Source organism: Eleginops maclovinus, chromosome 6 (genome assembly GCF_036324505.1).
Source record: "Eleginops maclovinus isolate JMC-PN-2008 ecotype Puerto Natales chromosome 6, JC_Emac_rtc_rv5, whole genome shotgun sequence".
NCBI classification, from domain to species: domain Eukaryota; kingdom Metazoa; phylum Chordata; class Actinopteri; order Perciformes; family Eleginopidae; genus Eleginops; species Eleginops maclovinus.
Genome location: NC_086354.1, coordinates 25,014,707 through 25,041,578, shown reverse-complemented (window position 1 = coordinate 25,041,578; position 26,872 = coordinate 25,014,707). Strand labels below are relative to the sequence as shown.

Below are 26,872 nucleotides of genomic sequence, written 5' to 3'. Positions count from 1 at the left end.
TAAATAAAAATTATAACAACTAAATTGAAATGATAACAAATCTAAATGAAAGAAATTAAAATGAATTATTTCTGATTCAATAATCTACATAATAATAAAACGTGTTTTAAATAATAATAATTATGAAGCGTTTTTTATTTATATTTCACATAAACGTCTGACAGACTAACAGCAGAGCTCATAATATGTCCTATAAACTGGAAACACTGTACAGATATTCAGCTCTGGGTCTTTTTGGCTCCCATCGTCGTGCTTTTACTCTGAAAATCCATGAGCCGTATTGATCGGGACTTCCGGTGTTTCCTGAATGTGGGCGAGGCTCACACACAGCTGCGAGTCTCTCTTCAGGTTTTCTGTTTTAACAAGAATTTAAAAAGAGATAAAACACAGGAAAAACACAAGAGGATAAAACGTTTTCTGCCAGGGAGAGGAAACGTGTTTTTCTTCACTTCCGGTGCAGAAACGTGCAGGACACTGACCGGTGAGTTCAGTCCGTTATTTCTTTGTCTGGTTTTTGCTCTCCTGAGGTCAACATGAACAGAAACACGCAGGATAAAAGTCTCTGACAGGCTGAAGGACAATTATTGAACTTGGTTTCATGTCAGGTATTTCTGTGAGTTCCTCCTTTGTGTGTTTTTGTTATTATTTGTATTATTATCTGCTGAAGTCAACATGAAAATATCAACAACGACAATATTATTTTGACAGCTTTGACTGAAACTATTTGGTTTTATGATTAAAAGAACATCTTCAAAGTGACCTTTTCCTCTTATTGTATTATTATTATTTTTAAAATATATATTATTATTTTAGTTTATTTATTTATATTTATATTACTTATTTTATTAGTTTTAGTTTTTTTCCATCGTGATTAATTTTATTATTATTATTATTTTACTTTCACATTTAATCCCATAATAATGTCATGCTTGCAGGATGCTTGCAGGATGGAAAAATGACAGGAATGTTGCAGCAGCTAAAAACAGCATCATGCAGCACACTGAAAGAGAAATACACCCTAAAGAGTCTCTGTGGAAGAGAAAGAACATCAACACACCATTTAGCTTCAAAATACCTGAAACAGGAGAGGGACATGTTTGAATGATGATGATGAACATGATGATGAAGTGCTGAATGCATCTTCATCAGGACAGTGAGGAAACAGCATCACTCAATACCTGGAGCTGACAGTGCAGACTAACATGGTTATATTCTAATACCTGGCAGGAACACTACAATGACAGTGTGTGTGTGTGTGTGTGTGTGTGTGTGTGTGTGTGTGTGTGTGTGTGTGTGTGTGTGTGTGTGTGTGTGTGTGTGTGTTTGTGTGTGCGTGTGTGTGTGTGTGCGCGCGCAATGGTTTGGTCCATTTTGTGTTTCCTGTGACGCGTTTTCCTCCAACATCAGCAGCTCCAACACACTGCTGCTGCTGCTTCTGCAAGGCATGCTGGGAAAAAGGGGGGAGACTCCAGCGAGACACATCTGAGGGGGGAGGGGGGGGGGGTCAATACATTAATAAATATATAAATACAAACACAATAATATCTGGAGCATTTGTGGTTATAAAATAACAGATACATTAAATGGACATTTTGTTCCACTATTTATATTTCTATATATAAGACTTTTCCAAAAGCTCCTAAATTATTCAAATATTTCCCTTTGTTTTGGTGAATTTCTGAAGATAATGCATGTAGAAAATATAAAATATAGAAGGTAAATCATTCACCTTAAAATAATAATAATAATTAAAAACAGTAAAATCAAATAATGGTAACGTTAATTAAAAACTGAAAACTGAAAAATAACATAAAAAGTAAATTCCAAATATTCATGCGTTCAACTTTCTGAAGGTCCTGCATATAGAAAATAAGTCTCCACTACAGACCGAATCATCTGGAGAGATGTTTGTTGTTTTTATACAAACTCAAGCAAACAGGAACTTCTATTTGGGACATTTTTTCAGGAAGTTTATTTTTACTCAGCATAACAGGAGGCACCCAAACCGTGGAAAACATATGATCTGGTGTTTCTGTGCTAGAGCTATTCAACGAACAGTCACTGACCGTTAACGTTCAAATCCTGAAGAGCATTCTTCAGTTAAACAAAGGACACACACACACACACACACACACACACACACACACACACACACACACACACACACACACACACACACACACACACAGAGGGTCTCTGTTTGCTGTCGCTGACCCAGTTCATTTATCTCTTGTACAACAGAATGGTGTCAGATTTGTTTCTGACCGACTGCTCAACAGAAGTTCAGGTTCATGGGAAGGCATTCGAGGAACACATTTTGGTAGACGTTAAATAAAGTGTACATGTTTTACAAAAGGAAAAAGGACGATAAACACATTTTCTTTCCCAATCGTTGATGTGTGTCGCATGGTTGCCTGTGTGCTTCTTGTCTTTATGCTAAGCTAGGCTAACCCTGTCCTAAATCTGTGATCCAAATATAAAATATAAACAAATCAGAATTCTAACTTTCCTTTCAGTCTGAAGTTACAAACCCTTCATTATTTAAAGGGGCTCTATCCTGGGTGGGAGGGTAACACAGGGATTCAAGCCTCTGCAGACCATTTACATGCACTAAAACCTATAGAACACACTACAGGAGAGGGAACACCTCTCAACATATTGCCATTAGTAGAACTTGTTTTATACACTCGGGTCTGACTAACCTCTGGAACCTCGTGCAGTCTCTCACAGATCATGTGAGGGTTAACACCAGTTAGATTCCTCCGGCAGGTCGGGGGTTAACAGGAAACATGACCTCACCGCTCGTCTGTTTTTCTCTTTTCTTCTTCTTCTGCATTTCTCTCAGGCTCTGCTGCTGCAGGATGTGAGAGCAGCTCGACTCAAAACACAGAAAACTGAAGGACAGGCACGCCTGAGCGGACGTCTGGAGGTAGAACTCTTCTTCTGTGTGTGTTTGTAATATGGTGTCTTATAGAGGTTTATCTCCGTTACTCCCTCAGTGCTCTGACAGCAGATCTGAGGGTTCACTGGAGAGTTTAAGAAGTTAAAAACAGGAGGAGGGGAGCATTTATTGACCTGGTATCTTCCAAAAAAACCCTCTTTCTTTAAAAGTCTAATATTCTGTACGTGGTCATATTCCACTCTCCTCCTCTTATTTCCACTCCTCCACTACCTATACCCCAAAGCAGATTGGCTGTCCTGTTTGGGTAAACCTGCATGGCAGTTAACCTGACTCTGATTCTTATTGTGAGTCAAAAAGTGTTAATAAAAAGCATCTCTTTGCGTTCACATATATCTTTACCACATTTTGAAGTGACAATTTAAACACAAGCTCGTAAAACCTCCATCGTGCAACGCGACGGCACCGTGTGTCATTTGATACTGAACCCTGTATTTAGCAGTAGTGTCTGCAGGGCCTCAAGGAGTCTTGAGATGTCCCGTGTCGCTCAAACATCAGCTCTGAAAGTCTGTATTTCCGTGAATCACAGAGAGCAGTTCAAACCGAGCTTACATTCCTCTGTTGTGGAAGATATTTTATTACGGCTGTTTTTTATCCGATAAATGGGATATAAAAGGGTCTCTGAGCGCTGAGAGAAAGAGGAGTGTATTCTCTCCAAAGCCGTTAATCGGAACGCTCTTCATTCTCATCTCATTTTGTGAAGTTTCCTACAGTTTCTTTGAATTAGATTGACAACTAAAAGTAAACAGGACTCGTGAGGCCCACTGTTCCTCTATTATCATGAACACACACACTGTTGTTAGACTTATCTCAGTCACACACACACACACACACACACACACACACACACACACACACACACACACACACACACACACACACACACACACACACACACACCGTCCTGCTGACACCAAGTGTGCATTCCTCCGGTGCTGAATATAGTCCCGAACAGACCTTCCTCTTGTTTGTTGTAAAACATATATTATGGAATAACTGAGAGTTGATCTGTGTTTTTAAACTATATGTTGTCAGGATGAACCACAGACAGAGTCGGGGTTTAGAGACGGAGGGTTAGAGACGGAGGGTTTAGAGACGGAGGGTTAGAGACGGAGGGTTTAGAGACGGAGGGTTTAGAGACGGAGGGTTTAAAGACGGAGGGTTTAGAGACTGAGGGTTAGAGACTGAGGGTTTAGAGACGGAGGGTTTAGAGACGGAGGGTTAGAGACGGAGGGTTTAGAGACGGAGGGTTTAGAGACGGAGGGTTTAGAGACGGAGGGTTAGAGACGGAGGGTTTAGAGACGGAGGGTTAGAGACGGAGGGTTTAGAGACGGAGGGTTAGAGACGGAGGGTTTAGAGACGGAGGGTTAGAGACGGAGGGTTTAGAGACGGAGGGTTTAGAGACGGAGGGTTTAGAGACGGAGGGTTAGAGACTGAGGGTTTAGAGACGGAGGGTTAGAGACGGAGGGTTTAGAGACGGAGGGTTAGAGACGGAGGGTTTAGAGACTGAGGGTTTAGAGACGGAGGGTTTAGAGACGGAGGGTTTAGAGACTGAGGGTTAGAGACGGAGGGTTTAGAGACGGAGGGTTTAGAGACGGAGGGTTTAGAGACGGAGGGTTAGAGACGGAGGGTTTAGAGACTGAGGGTTTAGAGACGGAGGGTTAGAGACGGAGGGTTTAGAGACGGAGGGTTAGAGACTGAGGGTTAGAGACGGAGGGTTTAGAGACGGAGGGTTAGAGACTGAGGGTTTAGAGACGGAGGGTTAGAGACGGAGGGTTAGAGACGGAGGGTTTAGAGACGGAGGGTTTAGAGACGGAGGGTTAGAGACGGAGGGTTAGAGACGGAGGGTTTAGAGACGGAGGGTTTAGAGACGGAGGGTTTAGAGACGGAGGGTTAGAGACGGAGGGTTAGAGACGGAGGGTTTAGAGACGGAGGGTTTAGAGACGGAGGGTTAGAGACGGAGGGTTTAGAGACGGAGGGTTAGAGACGGAGGGTTTAGAGACGGAGGGTTAGAGACGGAGGGTTAGAGACGGAGGGTTAGAGACGGAGGGTTTAGAGACGGAGGGTTTAGAGACGGAGGGTTTAGAGACGGAGGGTTAGAGACGGAGGGTTTAGAGACGGAGGGTTAGAGACGGAGGGTTAGAGACGGAGGGTTAGAGACGGAGGGTTAGAGACGGAGGGTTAGAGACGGAGGGTTAGAGACGGAGGGTTAGAGACTGAGGGTTAGAGACGGAGGTTTAGAGACGGAGGGTTAGAGACGGAGGGTTTAGAGACGGAGGGTTAGAGACGGAGGGTTAGAGACGGAGGGTTAGAGACGGAGGTATAAACGGCTTTAGGTCGTGATGGGTTGAGCTGAGTTTAGAACAGGAGAGTCTATAAACTGAGGGCTTTGGACGGAGGCGTTTCACAACACAGCACAACCTACAAACGATACAACAGACACGTACAACACACGACACAGGGTCATCAGACACTGGGTTTAGAATCGGAGAGTATTAGAGACAGGGTCTGCATAGAGTACTGGGGGTGAGATCTAGGTGAGTGTCTTGTTGCGGTCTGATGGTGTTTAGAGGACGGAGGGACCTTCCACTCCAGGCTCACTCGCTGGTCACGGGTTCAGGATTCGTGGGTTTGGAGGAGGGTTCTGATACTGCAGGTAGAGACAAACCACGCCTGCTTCATAGAGAACGAGTTCAAGCCTGAGAGGGTGGAATGGTTTATGTTAGTTAAATGAAATGTATAATGTTTTATTTTAAATGATATTTAATTTGTTTTTAAGATTACAGGACAAACCTTTAAAAATAGGATTAAGAGACGATATTGGTGTGTGAATGTGTCTTAGAGCGGTGGAGAGATGACGTTTAATACGAGTATTTTGAGTACTGTGAGGCCAGTTTGAAAAACAACGTCTGTGAGGCTTCTGTCAGAAATGCGGTTGCCTCGAAGGACACACTTAGAGATGGTGATATAAACCAAGTTATCCTGAATAATGCGAGGTAAATGAGCCGTGACGCTCGGGTGGTCGTGCGTTTGGGGACGGAAGTTTTCAGAGACAGAAGCTCTGAGGTTCATTCGCAGAGGATTTAATCAGAGGTAAATTATCAAGGGGGCGTCTTATTTAGAAACGACAGTCTACACACAACGACGGTCTAAACACAGTTCACACACAACAACACAGTCACACACCAGCTTGATCGAGTGGTGTGTAGTTGTGTGAAATTTATTTTCGCTCTGTTAGGTTTCACGATACGAAGTCGAGGGTTATGAGAACGGAGGGTTTAGAATCACGGTAGTTTTAAGTGACGAGGGTTTAGAGACTGAGGGTTTAGAGACGGAGTTTTTGAGACGGAGGATTAGAGACTGAGGGTTTAGAGACGGAGGGTTAGAGACTGAGGGTTTAGAACGAGGTTTAGAGATGGAGGGTTTAGAGACGGAGGGTTTAGAGACGGAGGGTTAGAGACGGAGGGTTTAGGGGAACGGAGGGTTTAGAGACGGAGGGTTAGAGACGAGGGTTTAGAGACGGAGGTTTAGAGACGGAGGGTTAGAGACGAGGGTTAGAGACGGAGGGTTTAGAGACGGAGGGTTTAGAGACGGAGGGTTTAGAGACGGAGGGTTTAGAGACGGAGGGTTAGAGACGGGGGGTTAGAGACGGAGGGTTAGAGACTGAGGTAGACGGAGGGTTTTAGAGGGAGGGTTAGAACTGAGGGTTAGAGACGGAGGGTTTTTTGAGACGGAGGGTTTTGAGACGAGGGTTAGAGACGGAGGGTTAGAGACGGAGGGTTTAGAGACGGAGGGTTTAGACGGAGGGTTTAGAGACGGACTGAGGTTTAGAGACGGAGGGTTTAGAGACTGAGGGTTTAGAGACGGAGGGTTTAGAGACGGAGGGTTAGAGACTGAGGGTTAGAGACTGAGGGTTTAGACGGAGGGTTTAGAGACGGAGGGTTAGAGACGGAGGGTTAGAGACGGAGGGTTAGAGACTGAGGGTTTAGACGGAGGGTTTAGAGACTGAGGGTTAGAGACTGAGGGTTTAGACGGAGGGTTTAGAGACGGAGGGTTAGAGACGGAGGGTTAGAGACGGAGGGTTAGAGACGGAGGGTTTAGACGGAGGGTTAGAGACGGAGGGTTTATAAAAACATGCTTCGTCTTTTTGTTTTGTGACTCGGTTTCGTGTTCCTGATGTCTTCACAGATCCACAGGAGACGCTCGGCTGCAGACAAACATGTCTCTGTTCTTCTCTGGAGCTGTGACAAGTACGTCATATACACACACACACACACACACACACACACACACACACACACACACACACACACACACACACACACACACACACACACACACACACACACACACACTTATTAGAATCAGAGTTGGAACAGGCTGCTCCTGCATCAGAGTCACCTGTGGGATGATCTCAGGTGAGTGTACCTTGTTGTCGGTCCTGATGGTGACTTTGAGCTGCGGCAAGACCCTCTCCACCTCCAGGCTCCACTCCGCCGCGTCCACCGTGGCCTCCAGGATCTCGTCGGGTTTGGAGGAGGCTTCTGCATCCTGTCAGAGGACAAACACCACCGCCTGCTTCATCAGAACTCACATTCACAGCCCTGAAGAGGTGCTGGAATGGTTTATGTTATGTTAAATGAAATGATATAACTGTTTATCATATAGTTTATTTTAAATGATATTATCATTTTTTTTCAAATTACAGGACAAAAACCTTTAAAAAAATAGACATAAATAACCCCAGATATTTGGCTGTGTGAATGTGTCTTAAAGCTGTCTGGAAAGATGAACCTCTTTAATCACATTATATTTTGCTGTACTTGTGAGGACCACGCTTTGAAAAACAACCCGTCCTGTGAGGACCTTCTGGTTCAGAAATGCTGTGTTGCCTCCTGAAGGACAACACTTAGAAAGATGTTGAATATAAATCCAACATTATCCTGAAATAATGCGAGTAAATGTGCCGTGACGCTCCTCTGTGTGCGTCGTTGCTGTTTGGGTTCAGGAAAGATCTTTCAGACGACAGAAACCTCTGAGCGTCTCATTCCTGCAGAGGATTTATCAGCAGAGTAAATTTACTCAAGGGGTGTCGTCTTTATTTAGAAACACACACACACACACACACACACACACACACACACACACACACACACACACACACACACACACACACACACACACACACATTGCATCAGTGTGTGTGTAGTTGTGTGTAAATCTATATTTTCTGTCTCTGTTTTCCAGGTTCACCGATCAAACGAAGGCTTCGGGGTCACTCCTGCCAGAGGTGAAACAGATCTGCTTCTCTAACATTCACCGTGCATTTATTTTAAGTGTTGAATATGTGAATAAATAATGATGAAGCGCAGCAACTTCCTCCAGGTTTAATGCAATAAATCCAGTTTAATTTAAATAACAGAAGAGGGTAAATGCACATGTTGTCCTGTGAGGGTTTAACTAAGGACAGTATGACACGTATATTACCTTCCCCATGCTTTGTTGTAAAACAGGTAATACTTACTGTACTGCAGAGTCTTCTGTCATTTTAATCCCTGTTAAATAGCATTTATTGTAATATAAAATAATCAGATATAATATAATTTAGAATATATTAATGACTATAACGTGATATATTATTATATAATATAATTTAAATAATTAATATAAAGTAAAAATATAAGGAATGTAAAATAATCAGATATAATATAATTTAGTATAATATTAATGACTTTACGTGATATATTATTATATAATATAATTTAAATAATTAATATAAAGTAAAATATAAGGAATGTAAAATAATCTAATGAAATATTTGGAGGAGGCTCATCTCATATTCAGAAGGGAGCTAAAGCAACAGCTCGTTTTGGATATTAAATAAACATAAAATGAAATAATCAGGAATATCTCGTTTTGTATTTAAATATTGCCCCTGCTGACACTGATGCTGACTCCCCTTGTCTCTCCTCAGCCTGGACGTGTCCCTGCTCTCTCCCGATTCCTCGTACGTCTGTTACTCCTCTCTGGACGGCGATCCGAGCTCCTGCCGCCGCTCGCCTCGCCTCCTCACTAACGGATACTACAGCGTGACGGAGGACAGCTTCTCCTGGGACCAAGACGGGAACGTCTCTCTGACGCCCTGCAAGACCAGCGTCTCCTACAAGGAGAACCTCGTCAGGTGGGAGAGAAACCCCCTCTGGAGGAAACAGGGGTTCTGCACACAAACCCATATAGCACAATGTGATGATTAAATATGCACACGAGACATTATGTAAGGCTAACTGTTGGTGAGTTCAGGAGAAATCTGCAGACAAAGGGAGGGAAATAAACTCCTGGGTTTGGATTTGAAGTGTTTTCTTTCCACTAGTTTGAAGGAAGGCCTGTCAGGGAAGTGCCTGCCCAACTGTGAGGTCATTCTCAGCAGCCAGACTGGAAAAACGACTTCAGTGAGGTCATCCTCATGAGCTCAACAAAGAGAGTGTGTGTCAGGATCATGAGAGAGGAGGTCATCACTGGCTCAGTCAGTAGGGGCTTAGACTGGGAATCGTAGGGTTGCCGGTTCAAGTCCCCGAACAGACTTGAAATATGGAAGGTGGACTGCTACTTGGAGAGGTCCCAGGTTCACCTCCTAGGCCCTGCTGTGGTGCCCTTGAGCAAGGCACCGGACACCTCCAAACCCCCCTCCCCATTGCTCCCCGGGCGCTGCACAGTAGCTGCCCACTGCTCCTAGTACTAGGATGGGTTAAATGCAGAGGACTAATTTCACTGTGTGTGTTCTGCTGTGTGCATGTGTGTAATAAAGAGGGTTCCATCCTCCCTCCCTATCTTCTATCATCGGCTACAGACAGTTTCTTCGGTGTGACTGAGATGAACATCCGAATCATTTTCCGTCTCTTCTTCTCTCAGGGTTTTCCGGCGGCGGCGGCGTCCTCGCGGCTCTCTGGCTCGCCTGCTGAGCGACGTGACGGAGAGCTGCCAGTCATGGCTGGACGAGAAGGTCTTCAGAGGCGTCTTTGGGACCGCACAGAACCAGAACCAGGAGCAAGACCTGGACCTGGACCTGGACCTGGATCTGGATCTGGACCAGGCCAGAAGCAGCCGGGACGAGCCGACCTGGTTGAACAGCACCGAGCTGGAGGACAGCCGCAGCTTCACCTTCGGTAACAGACCGAGGATTCACTGCTGATGTTTTATTTAAAGGCTTTGAATGGTTTCACTTCCTGTCCCCTGGTCTGGAGGTCAATGGTTACCAACATTAGCCGCCTTTAGCTTAGCGGTGGTGAAGTGAAGTCATGTGACCTCGTATTGAAAATATATTTCTACCTTTTCTTCTGTCTTACAGACCACACAGAGATCCCGCCCCCTCCCGACAAAGTGGCCCCGCCCCCGAAGATTATCTTCCAAGAGGAGATTTGCTCTGAGATCTGTCAATCGAAGTTCACCCAATCCCTGGGTGGCCTGTCTGAAGTCCCGCCTCCTTCACCCTTCTACACCAATAGCTGCTGTCCGGTCTCCCCTGAACACACAGGTAACTGAAGCACTCTGAATGAACCGACTCAGACTCAGAGGAGAGGAGTTGTTTGTCTGAATTTAATCCCCTGGTTTTCTAAATGTAGTTGAATGTCTTTTTGTTTCTGTTGCACTACATCTTACTGTTTTACTTTCTGTGAAACTTCTATAATATTAGAAACAAAAGAAAAACGTGATATTAAATTTCATGATGTTTTTGTCTGTGCTCCAGGTTTAACGATGAAGGCCCTCCTCCTCTTCATCTTCATCATCTTCATCTTCACGGCTCTATACTCCGGGTAAAACTCTTTATTTTTCGAGCTTCATTTTAAATAATTCAAACAGGTAGTCGGTGTGAATGCATACTTATTCATTTATATATATATGCAGACACTTTCAGTCTTCTATTTCATGTTTCTGACTCTTCTCTCCCTGCAGGTGTCTCCTGTGGAGCGCCTCCGTCACGTCTACCGTGCTCCTGATGATAGCCACATTTATGCGTAAGTATCACACAAAATATAAAATATGATTTAGATGTTTTCTAAATGCTTCGTTTAACAAACATCTGCTCGTAGATGGGATTTAATTTACAGTGGAATAAAACTAAATATAAAATCTGTCTGGAACAAACCTCAACTACAATGACCTGGTAATACCTTTATTAAAGCTCCCCTATTGTACTCTTCTTCATCAGTGTATTCCAGGATATATACAGAGCCTGTCTCTGATCCTCCCATAACCCCCTCTGTTCTGCTCCTGAAGAGCTGATTCTGTGTCTGTAGCTTTAAATGCTAATGAGCTGCTGCTGGCCACGCCCCCCTGAGAGCTGATTGGTTTAAAAACACACAATGGTGCTCTAGGAGGAGATGGATCAGGACAAAAAGTGAGGGGGTCTTTGTTCCTGAACTCTGAGTGTCTGACCACATGAAGAGACATGAAGAAGAGGGTTTTGCAGACTGATATCTGACAGAGTGTTCTAAGGTTAGAAACTGTGTTCAAATATTTCCCTTTTTTCTGTTTTCAGTCTTGACAAAGTCGGGTCCGCTGGGCGAGTGGAGGCGGGCGAAGACGGAGGTGAGTGTGAAATTAAATGAAATGTCCCTAATGATGTCGACTGGAAACAACAACCACTAATTGAATTCTGTTTCGCAGGACATCACATCAGGAAACGAGTAAAGGAGCGTCCGTTCCTCTGAAAGTGGAAGAGAGGTGTAGAAATATGTTTAACATTTCGCCGTCTGCATGTTCCCTGAAAGTGACTCTGAGATCCGGAAAGCGTTTCACAGCAAACACGCTGAAGCTCTGCCTGGTAATGGAAAGGTTTTGAATGTAGAAACTTGATCCAAATATGATTCCTGCGCTGAGGCGCGTCATCAAAAAGGGCTGAACCTAAAATCTAACCAACGCTTTTTATACATTTAACCTTTAAATCCAATCAGAGCGCGGGGGAAGTTTGGTAAGATTTTTCCTGATGGCTTTTTAAAAGTCCCCCATAAATTGAACAGGAAATGAGTTTAAAAAGCAAAGATGGCGTGTTTGTTGCTATACATCTGAAGGAGCTCACAAACACAAACAAGTTATTGTAGTTTAGCTAAAATATATATATTGAATATGAAAAAACGTACCTGATGTGTTCTTGAAATACTGTAAGCGTATCTATTGTTCATAATAATAGGTGAACTTGGCTTTTTTGAGCTGTCCAAAGTGAACAAATTCAGGTGAAGCCTCACTTCTTTTCAAAATAAGAGCTGTGACTTTTTTTTATTAAAGAAAAAACTATAAACGCACACCTGAAAATCTACCTGGAAGAGAAGTGCTTTTTGATAAGAGTTTCATTCCAAAATAAAGAAATACACTTTCAAAGCAAAACATATTGATGTAAAACGTTGATCTTTTTAAAGCTGCACTGCCTCAGGTTTTATTCTGGAATTCCGATTTCCTGGACAAAGAACGAGCTTGTTTTAAGTTTGTAAAATGCAGCATGATAAAGATATGTTCAGTTAGTTAACATGTGCAGATTTATCCATACTGATTGTGCAATCTAATCTAAAGTAAGCCTGATTGAAACAGAGGATTTAATGAATCCACTGATCTGTGCAGCTTTAACAGTAAAAGACTTCATGAATTTCTGTAATTTAAAAGTGAAATAATCAAGTTTTGGTGCGAAACTCTTCTGCTGATAAGTGCCTTTAGTATCAGCCAGCAGTGCAAACATGAAATATTACAGGGAGGATTTGAAGAGGTCCTATCCTGCTCGTTTTCAGGTTCATATTAGCATTTCGTGCCTCTACTCTGACTCTCTGTTGAGATTTGTCAACCACTTGGAGATGTCCCGCCCCTTAGCCTATCACGTACAATGTGTTGAAGCGCTAGCCAATAGGAGCGCGAGAGTTCCATAGTGATGTCACTTCTGTTCCGGAAGTAGATAAGGAGCCCAATGGAAGAGGTTTCAAATAGGGAATTTAGCCTTTGCAGACCATTTACATGCACTAAAGCCTGTAGAACACGCTAAAGGAAGGCGGAATATACAGGAATAAGGCCTCTTTAAAGCGAAGTTGCTGCTAAAACATTAAACAGTGTTAAAATAAAGAAAGCTCTGTTTGATTTATGCTGCAGGGTGGAGTCTAGGGACAGTTTTAAAACCTCAAAATAAAAAAATATTTGGCTTACAAAGAATAGTGGGTAAGAAGAACAAGTACCTCAAAATCTCACCTAAGTTCAGGCCTGAAAGTAAATGTACATTCCACCAGTGGCCATGTTGAATAGGTTTCAAAATAAGCACGTGGTCCCGCTCTGGAGGAAAATAAGATTGTGTGTGTTCAGGAAAAGAAGTGCGGCTAATAAAGGTAAAGATAAACTCAGTACTGTAACTTTATAAAGCTCTTTTTTATTCAAATGTAATCATGTTTGGACCTCAAACTATGCCAAGAGTTTGTGTTCCCAGGAATCTAAATGTTTGAACTGTCTTTGAATGAATGACAAAGCCTACATTTAATTTAGCTTTAACAGTCTGATACTCCTGCCACGTGTTATAGGGTTTACTGGATCGTGAATATCAGAATCAGAAGTACTTTATTTATCTCAAACTGGGAAAATGTTGTTGTTGCATCAAGTAGCATTTTGAGTTCTGTTACACAAAGGGTTTCATATTTAGGACTTCATTTAGTAACGCTCGTGTGACTGGTCCTTTTTCTGTGTCAATCTAAAATAATGTGTGTCTTTATTAAGTGCCAAATGTGTAGAAATACGACGAGTCAGGAGAATCAAATATAAAATCCATCTTTATATCTAATATTTTAATACGGCTCTGCGTTGTTTGGCATTTTAAAGCTGCACTTATTAGAAATACAGTGTGTAATGAACCCTGCAGCCTAAAGACTATTTTAAGCTGCTTCTTTTGGGGTTTACTGTTGAAAGTATGAGCTGGAGGTTGTCTTTTAGGAGGTGGTGGAGCCCAAAAACGAGATAAAAAATGAGCATGGTCTTCTGGTGGTTAAACCTTTTGACGCAGCTTTAAATGACCGATGTGAAATGTGTTTTATATAAAGAGACTTTACCTGTCAAATATTGCATTTTCTGAAATCTAATTTAATGACTTTTCTGGACGAGTCAAACCTTTAGATGAGCTCTGGTGTGTGATGTGATGCATCTATTGTTAGTTATGTTGTAAATACACATATATATATACTCATATTAATGTTTGTTTCCATTGACTGCACTTTTTTCCAAAGGTGGAAATATTATATTCTGCTTGTGAAGGCACTTATTATCCCTGCTTTATTTCTTTTACTGTAGCCATGTCAGAAAACTGTAAAAACCACCTTAAACGAGGCGCACACGAGATCACTTAAGGCTTTCGGCTGATGAATTTGCTTCCAAAATGATTCCTTTCGGTGTCACTGCATTAAAACAGTACACTGTCTCCATTTAGGAGAAATACTCTACAGATTTCTCTGAGTAGTACTGGCCCTCGTCGGCCTGTTGGTGGCGCTGCGTTTAAAGGTTTTATTTTCACAGTATTTTGCGGATATATGTTCCAGTTAAGCTGGAACTGTTTTGTTTTATGTGAATTTAAATGATGTTTGTCATGCATTCGATCCTGTTACAAATAAATGAAAACAAACAGCGTAAAGCAGATTCTCGTTGTGGTCCTTTTATGATTTGTTCATGAAGGAAATATGGAATATGTCCAGATGCTTAAGATGGAGGCAGAGAGGGTAAAGTAAGTAAACAAATTGGTGATTTGTTGTTATGCAGTTACCTTCACCTGAAGTCAAATTGGTAAAAGAACGCTTTAAATCACATTTTTCACAAAGTATAGATAACTCTGTCTCCATGCCGAATGTTCAGACAGCTCTTTACCTTTCTCATACTGCCTGAGCTGCAGCTCCTCTTTTCACCCTCCGTCTGAAACGGCTGGCTCTGTTGTGATTGGTCCACCAGCTTAGAGATGTCCCGCCCCTTAGCCTATCACAGACAATGTGATGAAGCGCTAGCCAATAGGAGCACCAGTGATGTCACTTTTGAAAGTAAACAAAGGAGTCCAATGGAGGCGTTGTAAAGTTATTAAGTGAGGGCATTAATCCTATGAAGTGTTTTAAAAGAGCTTTCATTTCTTAATTAAGTTCATTAAGATTCATAACTAGACTTTAAATCCTGTAATGTATCAGGTTTTCCTGAGAAATATGTTTTTAATGAACACCCAGGCACGGTATACCTCCGTTAAATCATTCATTTCCCATCAAACCCATTAAGAAGCCTAGCTGAAAAAGCGTCTTTTAATATGAGCGATAAATAATAAAAATGGTATAAAATAATCAGTTTATCCCCAAAACCCACAATGCATCTGTGATTCACGACAAGTCCCGCCCTCAGCCTATCACGGACGGTGTGTTGGAGTGCTAGCCAATAGGAGGGCGAGGGGAAAAAGCAATATGTTTATAAAAACTGGAAACACGGTGGAGGAAAATGTTAGTAAGTAAATGCCACGATGATTATAGCTCATGAATCCTCGTGAGACTCTTTCTTTATTACAAAATGACATGAGGTTTATGATCAAACAAATCCAGGAGACAGAATCAGTTCTGTTTCCTCACAACATCTAACAGCTGACCAAATAATGTAGATTTAATCCAAATGTAGTGCTAGAGTAACAGAAACCAGAAGGTGGATTCAAGCTTTAGATGCTATCAAAGTTTGTATTAATCTGGAGTGTCTCCGTCCGGTGAACCTTTTTGTCCCAGGATGAACTTTAGCTGCCGGTCTTCTTCTTCTTAAAATGACACGTGTACCTCCCTCGCTTGAAAGGATTGTGGGTAAAATAAAAGCCGTCATCCATGAGACATTATTTCCAGAGAAAAAGTTTGGTTGTCAACGGCGAGATTAAACACAGGGTATCTCGTGTTTGGGAACCGAAGGGTTGCCGGTTCAAGTCCTGATAGAATAGCGTGGATTGGTAGCTGGAGAGCCGCCAGTCTAGTGTATTTCTGTAAACTAACCCGAGAGTGAAAGCTGAACTCCTTATCCGTCATTTTGAAAGAACAGAAACTCGTCTTTCTCTGAAGCGCCGCTGCGTACCTCTAAAGTCACGGGACCGTATTTCCGGAGAGAGTGTGTATGGTGTCATGATTTAACCTTTTGAATCCTGTTTGAATTGTGCTAAGACATGATTGTGTCCAGTCCTGTTCCTCTCATCTTCGTCCCTCCTCCATCACTGTAGCGTTTCAGCGTACCTCTTCTCGGCGGCGTGCTCGGCGGTGTGTCGCCTCAGGTGGCTGCCGGAGATGAACGTCTTGCTGCAGAACGAGCAGCGGAACTGTTTGCAGTCGGTGTGGACGCTCATGTGGACCTTCAGCGAGCCGGACTGGGCGAAGCGTTTGCCGCAGTGAGCGCAGCCGTAGCGCTTCTCTCCGGTGTGAACGCTCTGGTGCCGCTTCAGGTTGCTGGAGTCGGAGAAACGCTTCCCGCAGAGCGAGCAGACAAACGGCTTCTCACCTGCAGGGGGAACATCACGGTTTAAAACCACCAATCTGAAGTATCCTGAATTTTTGGGGTTTTATAAAAGCCTGTCTTTATTTAGATGTTATTTGGCTTTTGTGACAAAAAAACTTAAGTTATATTTCTCAAAAATGGCAGTTTTGAGTCCCCTTAAACTTGAAAACCTACCCCAAATTCATAAAAATCTAAAGTATGGCCACCTTCTGGATCAAACTGCCATTTCTGATGCTGCAAATGTCAGAAATGGATCCAGCATCTTCGATAACATCCAAAACGCTGAAAAAAACTGTCCAAATCTGCCAAAACATTTGTGACTATTGTCTGCTGCTCTACAGAAACCGGCAACCCCTGCCCCGCTCTCCAGATCCTGCCTGAGACCCCCTCACCTGTGTGGACCCTCAGGTGAGTCTTCAGGTTCTTCAGGCAGGCCAGGGTCTTTCCACAGAAGGTGCAGAAGAACGGTTTCCTCAGCTGGGTGTTTCCTTCGTCAGTGATGACGTGCAGGCTGCTCGGATCCGCCGCCACGGGGACGCTGGCGTACGAGCAGCCGGGACCCTCCCCCAGAGGATCGTGGGTAGTGACGGGGGGGGGGAGTTGGAGCTGTGGCTCGTACATCAGGCAGTCCGATCCGTCGCTGACCTCTGACCTGGAGCTGAGGCCTGGCGGGGGCGGGGCTTCCTTCTCTGTGTGTCCGTCAACGCCTCGAGAAAAATCTGGAGGAAAGAAGTCACACCTTTACACACTTCTCCGAGTGTTTCAGTCCGCGGCTCAAAGATGACTCTAATTTAACCTGAGAACAAAACGCACTTCAGGCAAATCTCAAAGCCAGCTAAATACAATCCAGTGTTCACACTCAGGGGACGATCAGAGAAGACACATATACAAGTCTGACCTGCTGAGGACCATCAGTCCTGGTATCTCAAATATATTATAACTGGACTCACGGTGCTGCTCAGTTTGGGACCAGGACTCGTCGTCCTCCACTTTGATCGTCAGTTTGATCGACTCTCCTTCAGCCAGCTGGTGGGGGGGGGGGGAGAGAGAGAGAGAGAGAGAGAGAGAGAGAGAGAGAGAGAGAGAGAGAGAGAGAGAGAGAGAGAGAGAGAGAGAGAGGGGTTTAATAATACTTCATATTTCTACTACACTACATTCATCTTAAAGCTCTATTCAGATGTACTTTAAAGAGTCCTCTCCTGCTGATGTTCAGGTGTATATCAGTATGCAGCGTCTCTACTTTAAAGAGTCCTCTCCTGCTGATGTTCAGGTGTATATCAGTATGCAGCGTCTCTACTTTAAAGAGTCCTCTCCTGCTGATGTTCAGGTGTATATCAGTATGCAGCGTCTCTACTTTAAAGAGTCCTCTCCTGCTGATGTTCAGGTGTATATCAGTATGTAGAGTCTCTACTTTAAAGAGTCCTCTCCTGCTGATGTTCAGGTGTATATCAGTATGTAGAGTCTCTACTTTAAAGAGTCCTCTCCTGCTGATGTTCAGGTGTATATCAGTATGTAGTGTCTCTACTTTAAAGAGTCCTCTCCTGCTGATGTTCAGGTGTATATCAGTATGTAGAGTCTCTACTTTAAAGAGTCCTCTCCTGCTGATGTTCAGGTGTATATCAGTATGTAGCGTCTCTACTTTAAAGAGTCCTCTCCTGCTGATGTTCAGGTGTATATCAGTATGTAGTGTCTGTACTTTAAAGAGTCCTCTCCTGCTGATGTTCAGGTGTATATCAGTATGCAGCGTCTCTACTTTAAAGAGTCCTCTCCTGCTGATGTTCAGGTGTATATCAGTATGTAGAGTCTCTACTTTAAAGAGTCCTCTCCTGCTGATGTTCAGGTGTATATCAGTATGTAGAGTCTCTACTTTAAAGAGTCCTCTCCTGCTGATGTTCAGGTGTATATCAGTATGTAGCGTCTCTACTTTAAAGAGTCCTCTCCTGCTGATGTTCAGGTGTATATCAGTATGTAGAGTCTCTACTTTAAAGAGTCCTCTCCTGCTGATGTTCAGGTGTATATCAGTATGTAGCGTCTCTACTTTAAAGAGTCCTCTCCTGCTGATGTTCAGGTGTATATCAGTATGTAGTGTCTGTACTTTAAAGAGTCCTCTCCTGCTGATGTTCAGGTGTATATCAGTATGTAGTCTCTACTTTAAAGAGTCCTCTCCTGCTGATGTTCAGGTGTATATCAGTATGTAGTGTCTCTACTTTAAAGAGTCCTCTCCTGCTTTTAAATGCAGGACTTTTTGCTGCTCACCATCCCCCATGTAGCATCGTATCCGGAGGGGTCGGCCTCTCCACATCGCTCCGCCTCACCTGCCAGAGGTAAAGGGAAATGTTCCTGTCAAAATGCAGATTGAAAACCTGTGCTTGTTGCTCATCAGTGAGGATGATCGATCACAAATTCCCTTTTTTAAATAAGTTCCTATTCTCTGCCAGGATGTGGTTACTCCTCTCATCGCCGATAATTAAAACACTTTATTAAAAAGTTATTTATTTAAAGTTAAACTGAACTTTTTACCTCCGGGTGCTCTGGTCCTTCTTGGCCCGTTGCCAGGGTGATGATGAGCAGACAGCTGGGTGACACGGCCGTTAGCCAGGGGCTGCGCGGGGCCGCCTGCGGTGGTTCGGTGCGCGGGGCCGCCGGCGGTGGCTCGGTGCGCGGGGCCGCCGGCGGTGGCTCGGTGCACGGGACCGCCTGCAGCGGTTCGGAGTGCGGTGGCCCGGGCCGCACGGAGCTCCACGAGCCGCAGCTTTCTCCGCAGAGCCTCGTTCTCTTTGCGGCTCCGGGAGACCTCGAGCTGCAGCACCGCCAGACCGCTGTCCACGAGCTCACAGATCTCCGCCACCGCCGTGTTCGCGAGGACCTCCATGATGGAGGCGAGCTGCTCGTGCAGGGACGCGGCAGGGGACATGTTTTATGATTTAGTGTATTATACTGAGAATAAAGTGTTGAAATCGGGACTAGAGTTCCCCCCCAGATGTAAACAGTCTCGAGATAAACCCGGAAGTGATCCATGGGGCAAAGGACTAGAGAGCTACTGCGCATGTGCAAAGTATCAATTTACATTACTTTTTGTATTATTTTGTGAAAAATTGTAATTATTTGTGTATTTTTGCAGTTTTTGAATCTCAGAATATAGTTGACCACAAAAATAAAAATATATACTGTATATAGAATATATGCAGTATATTAGAATCCAAAAGTTTAGCTGTGAATTACACCAGTGACCTCAAACACCCATTTATTTAAATAATTTCAATCCTTTATTAATAGACTTTAATTTAAAATAAATGAACGATTATTATTATTGACGTTTAGCTCTGCAATGTCAGTTTTCATATTGTTTTTATTATGTTTTTATTTGTTTCCGTATGTTAGCAGAAATTCCATGATCACTCTCGCATGAAAACCATAGCTAATCTAAAAGATAAACTTTACCAAACGACAGAACCACAATCTATAAATTAAAAGATGTTTATGCTACACTGCCAGCAGCATAACCTGAAAGATTTTCTCAAGATTCATAGTTTTATTATCATAACACATACAAGGTGTAGTTATGTCATGTATGAAGAACAGTGCAATTCATAAATATGAAAAACAACAGTAAAAACAGAGTGCAGCTCAGTGGGATGACACTGTCTCCGAGGCTGGTTGTTTTGGTCCTGATGCTGCGGTACCGCCTGCCAGACGGCAGCAGACAGAACAGTTGGTTGCTGGGGTGATGGGTCCTGGTTCTGGTCCTGGTCCTGGTGATGTGTTTTTAGATATAATGACATAAGAATAAAAAGTGGTCTTTTGTTTTTGGTGGAAAGGAAAAAATTAGAGCATACCGCAGCAAAACGTTTGACATATATTTATATGTTTTGTAAAGCAAATACTTAATCTAACATAACAAATCGTTTTGTATATGAACACATATAGAACAGTTAGCTATTACACAGCTGCTTTTAGTGTTGACATTCTGTAGATTTTTTAGGTTAAAAGTTTCCCTTCTTGTAGAATAAGTGAAGCTCACTGTGTCTCTAATATAATAACAGACACTCATTGATGTGCTCGATTTAAACCTCGCGAGCCCTGCTGTGTTTCAAACGTTCAAACAATAAGAATCAAACTTGATGACAGAAAATATGAATTAAAAGACGTTCACATTTATTCAGTTTCCTTTGAAATACTTTTCCAGAAGTATCGGAACAATCGTTGTTTCAAAAAAGTTTTAAAAAAGTAAACTTTTGCAAAAAACATTCTCCATCAAAGCTTCAGTCATCAGGAGAGAAAAACACATGGGTTTAAAATAACTTAAAATATATTTGTGTGACATATTAGAAACCTGCTCTTAGAAAAAGTCATAACTTACAAAACAGTAGGAAGAGTTTTAGAAACAGAGAAAACACAATAGCTGTGACTGGTCAGCGGGCCGGCTCGGATAAGATAAGATGTGGGGAAATTCAGTGGTTTGATATGTCCCGCCCCTTAGCCTATCATGGACAATGCGTTGGAGTGCCAGCCAATAGGAGCTTGAGTGTTGTGTAGTGATGTCACTACGTTCAGGGAGTATTCAAATGTTTTCATCAACACACCAAATCCGTTTTAATGTTAAGAAAGGAACATGAAGTGATTACGATAGAAGCTTGTCACCAGTTTGGGATCTTACTTTAAACTATCACTTTAAATGTACAGTGGGGAGAAGAAGTATTTGATACACTGCCGATCGTGCAGGTTTTCCCACTTACAAAGCATGTAGAGGTCTGTCATTTATCATAGGTACTCTTCAACTGTGAGAGACGGAATGTAAAACAGAAATCCAGAAAATCATTGTATGATTTTAAATAATGAATTTGCTTTTTATTGCTGACAGAAGTATTTGATCACCTACCAACCAGTAAGAATTCCGGCTCTCACAGACCTGTTAGTGTTTCTTTAAGAAGCCCTCCTGTTCTCCACTCATTACCTGTATTAACTGCACCTGTTTGAACTTGTTACCTGTATAAAAGAGACCTGTCCACACACTCAATCAAACAGACTCCAACCTCTCCACAATGGCCAAGACCAGAGCTGTGTAAGGACATCAGGGATACAATTGTAGACCTGCACAAGGCTGGGATGGGCTACAGGACAATAGGCAAGCAGCTCGGTGAGAAGGCAACAACTGTTGGCGCAATTATTAGAAAATGGAAGAAGTTCAAGATGACGGTCAATCTCCCTCGGTCTGGGGCTCCATGCAAGATCTCACCTCGTGGGGCATCAATGATCATGAGGAAGGTGAGGGATCAGCCCAGAACTACACGGCAGGACCTGTTCAAGGACCTGAACAGAGCTGGGACCACAGTCTCAAAGAAAGCCATGAGTAACACACTACGCCGTCATGGATTAAAATCCTGCAGCGCACGCAAGGTCCCCCTGCTCAAGCCAGCGCATGTCCCGGCCCGTCTGAAGTTTGCCAATGACCATCTGAATGATCCAGAGGAGGAATGGGAGAAGGTCATGTGGTCTGATGAGACAAAAATAGAGCTTTTTGGTCTAAACTCCACTCGCCGTGTTTGGAGGAAGAACAAGGATGAGTACAACCCCAAGAACACCATCCCAACCGTGAAGCTTGGAGGTGGACACATCATTCTTTGGGGGTGCTTTTCTGCAAAGGGGACAGGACGACTGCAGCGCATTGAGGGGAGGATGGATGGGGCCATGTATCGCGAGATCTTGGCCAACAACCTCCTTCCCTCAGTAAGAGCATTGAAGATGGGTCGTGGCTGGGTCTTCCAACATGACAACGACCCAAAACACACAGCCAGGGCAACTAAGGAGTGGCTCCGTAAGAAGCATCTCAAGGTCCTGGAGTGGCCTAGCCAGTCTCCAGACCTGAACCCAATAGAAAATCTTTGGAGGGAGCTGAAAGTCCGTATTGCCCAGCGACAGCCCCGAAACCTGAAGGATCTGGAGAAGATCTGGATGGAGGAGTGGGTCAAAATCCCTGCTGCAGTGTGTGCAAACCTGGTCAAGAACTACAGGAAACGTCTGATCTCTGTAATTGCAAACAAAGGTTTCTGTACCAAATATTAAGCTGTGTTTTTCTGATGTATCAAATACTTCTGTCATCCAGTAAAATGCAAATTAATGACTTTAAAATCATACAGTGTGATTTTCTGGATTGTTGTTTTAGATTCCTTCTCTCACAGTTGAAGAGTACCTATGATACAAATTACAGACTTCTACATGCTTTGTAAGTGGGAAAACCTGCCAAATCGGCAGTGTATCAAATACTTGCCTCCCCACTGTATCCTCAGAGAATATCGGTTTGAATTTTGCCCCAGCTGAATTATTTCTTCCCAGTCGGACATCGATGGGGAACATACAGCGAGTCGAGTCCCTTCTCTTCCTCAAACGAGGCGTCTACAGAATGTTCTGCTGGCCGCCCGGGGCGTGGCAGCGGTCCATGTGCAGCTTCAGGCTGTATTTAACGATGAAGCTGCGCGGGCAGAGCGTGCACAGGTACGGGCGCTCCCCGCTGTGCACGCTGATGTGCGCCTTCAGGTGCGCCGACTGAGTGAACTTCTTCCCGCACTGTCCGCACCTGAAGGGCCTCTCGCCCGTGTGGATTCGCAGGTGCACCTCCAGGTTCTGCGAGGTGGCGTAGGTCTTCGAACACACGGGGCAAACCAGCCGTTTCGATCCGTCGCCGAACTGCTGGTCCTGACCCGGCATCAGGTCCCCGAAGGAGGCGAGGTTCATCTCGTACTGGAACGAGGAGTCGCTGCTCTCGGTCGGCTGGCTGTCGGCCTGGAACGACCCGCTGACGCTGACCATCTTCAGCCCGAAGGCACCGCCGTCATCGTCCAGGTTCCCATTCTGATGAAACCGAGGGAAGGACGGCCGCGTTCTGGGGCTGCTGGTTGGAGACTCCGTCTGCAGGAAAACACAAGAAGCATCGCTCAGAGGAAACATAGATTTACTTTCTAAAACAAAGCGCTTCAGAAAGAACTTCACCTGACCTCAAAGCTTTTATTTTGAAATACTTAGAGTTTCACCGTCTGAAGTGTAGCTCTGGGGCTGCTGGTGGGGGACTCGGTCAGGCTGAAGAACCCGGGTCTGTTCAGGTCCATCTGAGAGGAGAAGGAGCCGAGCGACTCTCCGGCCTCCAGAGAGGACGAGCAGCCCGGCTCGCTGCGGGGGGGAGAGTCCACCAAGTACACTGGGAAGTTCTTCTTCGCTGGTTTCGGCAGCTCCGAGGAGGACTTCCTGTCGGCGTCCTCACCTCCAGGCCAGACTCTCTTCACGTTCCGGCTGACGGGAGGCGACTGGACGAGCTCTCTGGAGGCAGACGTTTTCTCATCTGCAGGGAGAGAGAACGCGCATCACTGAGAGGAAGACTTTCTGCGGAGTTTAGATGAGACATGTGATGGTTCATCAGGTTTTGTAACAAATATTAAAATATAGTGAAGACGTTTCTTAACCAAAACATAACAAACCCTGATATAAAAGGACATTGGGTCCTCTCCCCTCACCTTCCTCCAGGCTGTGGTTACTGTCCGAGTCTTCGTCTTTGATCAACACCACGTCAGGAAGCTGGGAAAAAATTACAAGAAAAATACATTTAAAAAAGTAGAAAGGGTCATAATACGGTATAAAACTTCTTCCACTAAGAATACAACTCAAAACCAACTTTCTGCCTCATTTTTCGTGACCTTAATACAAGATTATTAGATAAATTATTTTAAAATTGATTAATTAAAAGACCAATTCATTTAAGGTTTTATATTGTCACTTCTGAAAAAAATTACACAATAAATCTTATTAAAAAAATATAAATATAAAATAATATTAGAATTTAAAAAATGACTTTAGAGATTTTATTATTAATTAAGTCCTTCTTTTATTTATAAAAAAAATCTATATTTGGAAACTAAACTACAGCTGTTTTCAATTTAATTATCACACTATCTAGAAGAGCAAATCAAATAACATCTCATCACGAAGCTTTTCGCCCAAGGTAACGAGACTGAGACAAAAAATAAATGAGAAAGTGTTCTCTTGAGATCAGCTGCAGATCAGGGCATGATTAACTCCCCTCTGTCCTCAGAGTATAAACAGAAACAGGTGGATCTTAAGGCCTAATACCGATATCAAACAGGATGCAGCGACGCGCTTGTTCAGGAAAAATCATTCATATTATCATCGAAGCACACGGGGGGGGGGGGATTTAAATCCCTGTGTTTCCCAAATAGTTCGGTGGAAAAGTAGATCCCAGTCCGGCTTTGTGTTCACCTCCTCCCTCATCACCGCCACTCCTCCTCCTCCGGCAGCAGCAACGGCGTCTCCCCGGTCACTCTCCGGCTGCTGTTCCCCCTCAGCCGCCGGTTCGATTGTTACTTTCCCCTCAGCTGCCGGTTCGATCCCCTCTCTCCCCCCCCGCACCACGATAGACTCGATGAGGTGCAGCTTCTTCCTCAGGTCCTGGTTCTCCTTGTGCCTGCGTTGAATCTCCGCCTGCAGCACCTGGTATCCCTCCGCCACCAGCTCGCAGATCTCCTGCACGGCGGCGCTGGTCAGGGCGCCCATGATGATGGAGATCTGCTCCTGGAGAGCGACGCTGCGCAGAGCCGCCATCCCGCCGGGGAGGCCGGCTGCCCGGACACACGGTCTTGAAACACCCCCTGCTGAACATCAAGAGCACAAGAATTTGTTTCAGTAGTAAACATTTCATTGACTTCATTATGAGAAACACATCAAATCCAATTAACCAATCAAGGTAACCGCACAACGCTACCTACAAACTGAATCATCATCATGCAGTCCATTGTGACAGGGGCACTGGCCACCCACCCCCTCCCCAAAACCACCCATGCACATTAGAAAGGACATAGAGCATATCACCAGTATAGCAGTACAGTATCTAGAAATACACAATATATATACATACTATAATACTAATGTGCAATAACCACTGACCCAAACTCACCTTTCAGACTGGCTTTTAAGGTGTGATGTCCTTGGGACAAATGTGGTTTCATTGAAAGATGTTAACTTGATTTTCCCTCTGATTTGTGTCCTCTGTAAAGCGCTCTATAAATAACACCTATTGTTGTTATTGTGAATGATAATGGGTTTTGCACAATAGCATTCCTCACTGTGCACTTCTTTTACATCGATTACTGGTCTTTGTTTACTTTGCTCCTCTTACTGCTCTGTTAGTGCACAGTGTTGTTGTTGTTGTTGTTGTCAGGGTTACTAACAACTAGTTCAAAAAATGTAATCAGTAATCTGAGATTTACAATACAGATGTAATCTGATTACTTTACTTTGGATTAGCTCAATATCAAATGCAAAGCAAATAAAACAAGAGAAAATAAACAACATGTGACTGAAGGGTTTGTAGAAATGGAACTGTAATTCAGAAACCGACATATCAACACTATAAAGGCTTCAAATGCACTTAGAGCTGAATCCATGAATTATAAACCAACGGTATCGGTGTTAAATAAACCAGATGTCCAGCTCCTGCCTTTAAATAGAGATGTGTTCACAAAGAACATGCACTCACAAAGAACATGAATTCAGTCCCTTTAATATATCCCTCTTTATTTCCAGATGTATTGTACTGTAATCCTGCTAGTCCTCTCTAACCGCATATACCTTTATTGGGATCCTGATGACGTAATCTTCTTACCTGTAATAAACTCCCCGAGGATCAAACGTTCTGCAGGGTGAAATCTGCCCAGCAACAAAAACAAAAACAAAACAAAACGACAATAAAAAATGTGTCGCTGCTCTCGTGCATCCTCCGGAATAACATACCCGACTTCTTCTTTGGTTTCGATGACGGACTGCCCAGTAACGTTGAAGCTGCATTACCGCCACCTACTGTGTTGGAGGGAGGACAACAACAACAACAATAACAATAATACTAATACTAATAATAACATTTAAAAAAGAATAAAGATCAGAATTTCCATTCAAATAAAATAATAATAATAAATAAATAGAATATTAGTGTCATTTGTTTGGTTTGGTTCCTTGTAGTAACTAACCTTTAAAGTGCATTACCCCCACCTACAGGGTTGGAGTGTGGACCAAAATGAATAATAATCACCAAAAAAAGGAAGAACATTTAAAATAAGAAAATAAACAGAACTGTCTTTCTCATTGTCCGTGAAAGTAAAATGAAATAAGCAATGTTCCACAATAGTCCAAAAACAACAACAATAATAATATTGAATATAAATTAAAAAAGGAATACAGTTCTACAAATAAATACATACAGTGGGGCAAAAAAGTATTTAGTCAGCCACCAATTGTGCAAGTTCTCCCATTTAAAAAGATGAGAGAGGCCTGTCATTTTTATCATAGGTATACCTCAACTATGAGAGACAGAATGAGAAAAAAAATCCAGGAAATCACATTGTAGGATTT

At 43.3% G+C, this 26,872-nt stretch overlaps 2 protein-coding genes across 2 annotated transcripts; one reads left to right on the top strand and one right to left on the bottom strand.

Annotated features, from left to right (window-relative positions):
* The first annotated feature begins 3 nt into the window (after positions 1-3).
* Positions 4-14,603, top strand: tmem71 (transmembrane protein 71). Its single transcript, XM_063886172.1, has 11 exons — positions 4-481; positions 2,846-2,929; positions 7,148-7,209; positions 8,207-8,249; positions 8,934-9,140; positions 9,869-10,122; positions 10,305-10,490; positions 10,704-10,770; positions 10,910-10,971; positions 11,496-11,545; positions 11,624-14,603. The coding sequence occupies exons 3-11, from the start codon at positions 7,179-7,181 to the stop codon at positions 11,645-11,647; spliced, it is 924 nt and encodes a 307-aa protein (XP_063742242.1). The 5' UTR covers positions 4-481; positions 2,846-2,929; positions 7,148-7,178; the 3' UTR covers positions 11,648-14,603.
* Positions 14,604-15,481: 878 nt separating this feature from the next.
* LOC134866551 (zinc finger protein 628-like) lies at positions 15,482-26,714 on the bottom strand. Its single transcript, XM_063886767.1, has 9 exons — positions 24,728-26,714; positions 23,932-24,028; positions 23,491-23,795; positions 22,860-23,368; positions 18,983-19,380; positions 18,719-18,777; positions 17,413-17,488; positions 16,855-17,181; positions 15,482-16,465 (listed from the first exon to the last, which is right to left on the bottom strand). Exons 1-9 carry the CDS (start codon positions 25,067-25,069, stop codon positions 16,182-16,184), a joined length of 2,397 nt encoding a protein of 798 aa, XP_063742837.1. The 5' UTR covers positions 25,070-26,714; the 3' UTR covers positions 15,482-16,181.
* Between the last annotated feature and the right edge of the window lie 158 nt (positions 26,715-26,872).